Source organism: Limulus polyphemus, unplaced genomic scaffold (genome assembly GCF_000517525.1).
Source record: "Limulus polyphemus unplaced genomic scaffold, Limulus_polyphemus-2.1.2 Scaffold9234, whole genome shotgun sequence".
Taxonomy (NCBI): Eukaryota; Metazoa; Arthropoda; class Merostomata; order Xiphosura; family Limulidae; genus Limulus; species Limulus polyphemus.
The window spans coordinates 9-3532 of NW_013674844.1; the positions used below are offsets into that span (position 1 = coordinate 9).

Consider the following 3524-nt stretch of genomic DNA (forward strand, 5'->3'; position numbering starts at 1 on the left):
TTTATAGTAATTAATGAATACCACATGCTACTAATATTTATAATAATCAATAAATACCACATGCTACTAATATCTATAATAATTAATGAATACCACATGCTAGTAACATTAATAATAATTTAGTGGTCTAGAAATACTATTTCTTACTATTTACAAATTGCACAGATTGAAATATTTTTTACAGTAAGAAATAAAAATATATAATGATTGACTTGAAGAAAACTTAAATAGGAGAAGATTATGTTTCAATAAAGAAATATACTTTCTCTAATAATATAAAAAGAATTTAAGGACATTGAACTTTACTTTTTCACTGAGTAATAAACATTTTTAGAGAGACATAGCTGCTGTTATGTTTTATTGTTACTGTTACATGGTGCTCATGATACTTTTTCTCATACAGGTAAATGATGCAGTTATGGTGTAATTACATGTTCTTATACTTTATTTCTATATATATAATGCTTTTTTCTAGCTGGCAGTGGGACTGACTTTGAACAGATACTGAGTGGGCCAGATTATCAAGTGTTTGAGAATGGTACTTTAAGAATTGTCCGAACAAAACTTCAAGATAGAGGGCATTATCTATGTCAAGCCAATAATGGAGTTGGACCTGGATTAAGCAAAGTAGTTCATGTGACTGTTCATGGTTAGTGAGATTGTATTTTCATCCAGAAAATTATTGGTTTGGGCAATCAGTTACATAGTTTAACTTCAAAACATTTCAATGCTAATAAAAGAATCAAATAGTTATAAAATTAGAACATTAAAAAAAGTTGATTGAGAATTTAAGATAACTTTTGTTTTAGATCAACTGAAATCAGTAAAGTAATTTAAATTGTTTTTAAGACAATGTTTGTTCTGTAAATTTTATGGTATTGATATGAATGGAAAGGAAGACTAAGACAATGGCTGTTCTGTCTTCCTTTCCATTCATTTCAATACCATACAATTCATAGAACAGACATTGTCTTAGTCTTCCTTTCCATTCATTTCAATACCATACAATTCACTTAAAATTAAAAGTATAGATTAATTTAATATATATATATTCAGGACTGTATACATATGCATTACTGTAGACTGTTGGTTCTCAACTGGTGGGGTGTGCCTCCTGGAGGACACATCAAGCCTTCTAGAGGGGCACAAACATTTGAATGATGCTGTAAGATATTACAAAAATAATAATTTTGAAAAATATATTACAAATGAACACTATTGTTATTATTATATTTTATTCTTTTTAACCATGCTTTTAAGTAGAGAAACAATCAGGGGCAAGTTCATTTTTTTGAGAGGGAAGGGCATTAGTACCAAAAACTGTTTACACTTGGGTGTGAGTAAAAAAAACTAGATAATTCCTGCTGTAGACATTACTTACTTAAGTCATTTTGCCTCAGTACCGAGGCCAAATTTTCAACTCCAAGTCAAAGTAGGCTGTTAAAATCATGTTTACTGACCTAAGCCTGGAAATGATTGAACAATTATAAATTTTTATATGCCCCCTATTTTCCAGCACATCATGTTTAACAGTTTCCTAAATGAATGCATGAAACTGTGATGGAACAGCTGAAAATAATTCCCATGATGGTTCAAGTCAACAATAATCATATAATTATTGTATCTATCTTTCTAAGTGTTTTGTTCAAGAGTTTTAATGAAATATATCCACATGTATGGTTATACATATGGTGTGTAGAATATCTACTTACAAAATCATATTAATTTCCACAATGTTTTGGGACCTGGACCATTCATGTAAAGTTTTTTTATATATATATATCTTTACAGTTTTAGTGGTTAAAATTATTTGAAAAAACATTAAGTGGTTTATAAGGTGCCGGCATTTATAGCTTCAGCATTGTGTCATGGAAACTGAGGAAATCGTGTTTAAAGATACAACGAGAAAAAGCAGGAAGAAGCTAAGGATCTAGATTCAAGTATTCTTTGTAGCTTTTTCTGTGAACCCACTGTTAAAAAATCACTGTGTTCAAAAATTAAAAAAGCATAATAGATTATGCATTTTCTCATATACTGTTTTAGATGTATACATATAAAGAAGCTTGATTTTAGATTATTTCACATATTTACGGAATATATTGATATTATATAAACGTCATCATTTTTATGTGAAATAAGTTTTCATGCTGATTTAATTGTGTACAGTTCCTGCACATTTTGAGATGGATGAACAGACAATAACTGTGAAAAAAGGACAGGAGACTAAACTGTTATGTGAAGCTATTGGAGATAAACCTATGGCAATTATTTGGAACCAGAATAATCATCCACTGAACCCAATATCTGAGAAAAGGTACATTATCAAATATACCTATGTTTTTAATTGCAAGGGGTGAATCAAGTAATACGATGTAACCTAGAAATTACAACACGATACTTACCATCCTCTCACATAATAGCTTTACTCGATCTTCCACTGCCCTCTAATGTGTTGAAAAGAAATTTTGTAGCTTGACACACTAGCCACTATACCTCATAAATTTGAGCTGTTCATTTAGCATGCATAGAGCATGCAACAACTCTCCACCAATAGAAACATGACATACTCTCCTAGAGCAGCTGGCTCCCTCTATACTAGTTGACATGAACCTCACTTTCTCGATTGGCACAATACGAGTCGGAAGTGTTTCTTGCTGGCTTTCATTTTGCAATAATTTTTTTTCTCTGATATTTCAGACTCTGTTCATATTTATTCATTTTTTTGTATACATTTACTTTGCTCATTCTTACATTCTGGTGTGTTACTGACTTTTAATTACCATTTTCACACAAGTTATTGCAAATTATAAATTTATGTTTTGCTGTGATTACAACCACACTTCCTAAGGTTATTGGGGACACACAAACTCCTGTTATCTGCTGAGGAGGTTTGTCTTCCCCCATCTTCCCTCAAGGACTTAAAAGTGACTCCATGTTTGGCGGGCCAGCCTTATTCTCTGGTGTCCCATGTTAATGTGGTCAGGTTGTATACTTCCCTATTGTCCCTTGCTAATCACTCCTCATGATAAGTTCCTCCATGGCTCCTGATCCTCTTCATGTTTCCCATACTCCAGCTTCCATGCCTTTTCCTCTGCCCACATCTCAACATTCTCATCCTTATCCTAGTTTTCCCATACCCATCAAGACTGTCAACAGTGGTATAGGTGACAGGTCCTATAGGGGCCTGTGACTTCTCCCCCATCACCTTTACGGGTTGGGTTCATCAGCTTATTAGGTTGATTCTTCTTCCCTCTCCTCTGAAAGGTTTAATTTTTATTGTGTCTTGTCTCACAGATTAGACATATCACTGTGTCTCTAGTGATGGCTGGAGATGGCTTGAATGGGTAATGAAGAAAAACTTTAATATAACAGCAAATGTACAACGGGGTGCCTAGATACCTATTCTAAGTTTCATAACAGTTCCGGTCATGTGACTTCTTTGTTCAATACTGTATATATATATATCCGTGTCAGTGTAAATTACTTGTACCTGATGATGACAACACCTTGTCGAAACGTTGTAC

The 3524-nt window shown here is 32.9% G+C and overlaps 1 protein-coding gene across 1 annotated transcript in view; it reads left to right on the forward strand.

Annotated features, from left to right (window-relative positions):
* Positions 1 to 475: 475 nt before the first annotated feature.
* The window catches only part of LOC106475825 (Down syndrome cell adhesion molecule-like), a gene marked incomplete at its 5' end in the record, with an annotated part of 22979 nt that continues 19930 nt past the window's right edge, over positions 476 to 3524 (forward strand). Inside the window, 2 exons of the mRNA XM_013936498.2 lie at positions 476 to 649; positions 2167 to 2314. Coding sequence (XP_013791952.2) covers positions 476 to 649; positions 2167 to 2314 — 322 coding nt within the window. The remainder of the gene's footprint in view (positions 650 to 2166; positions 2315 to 3524) is intronic.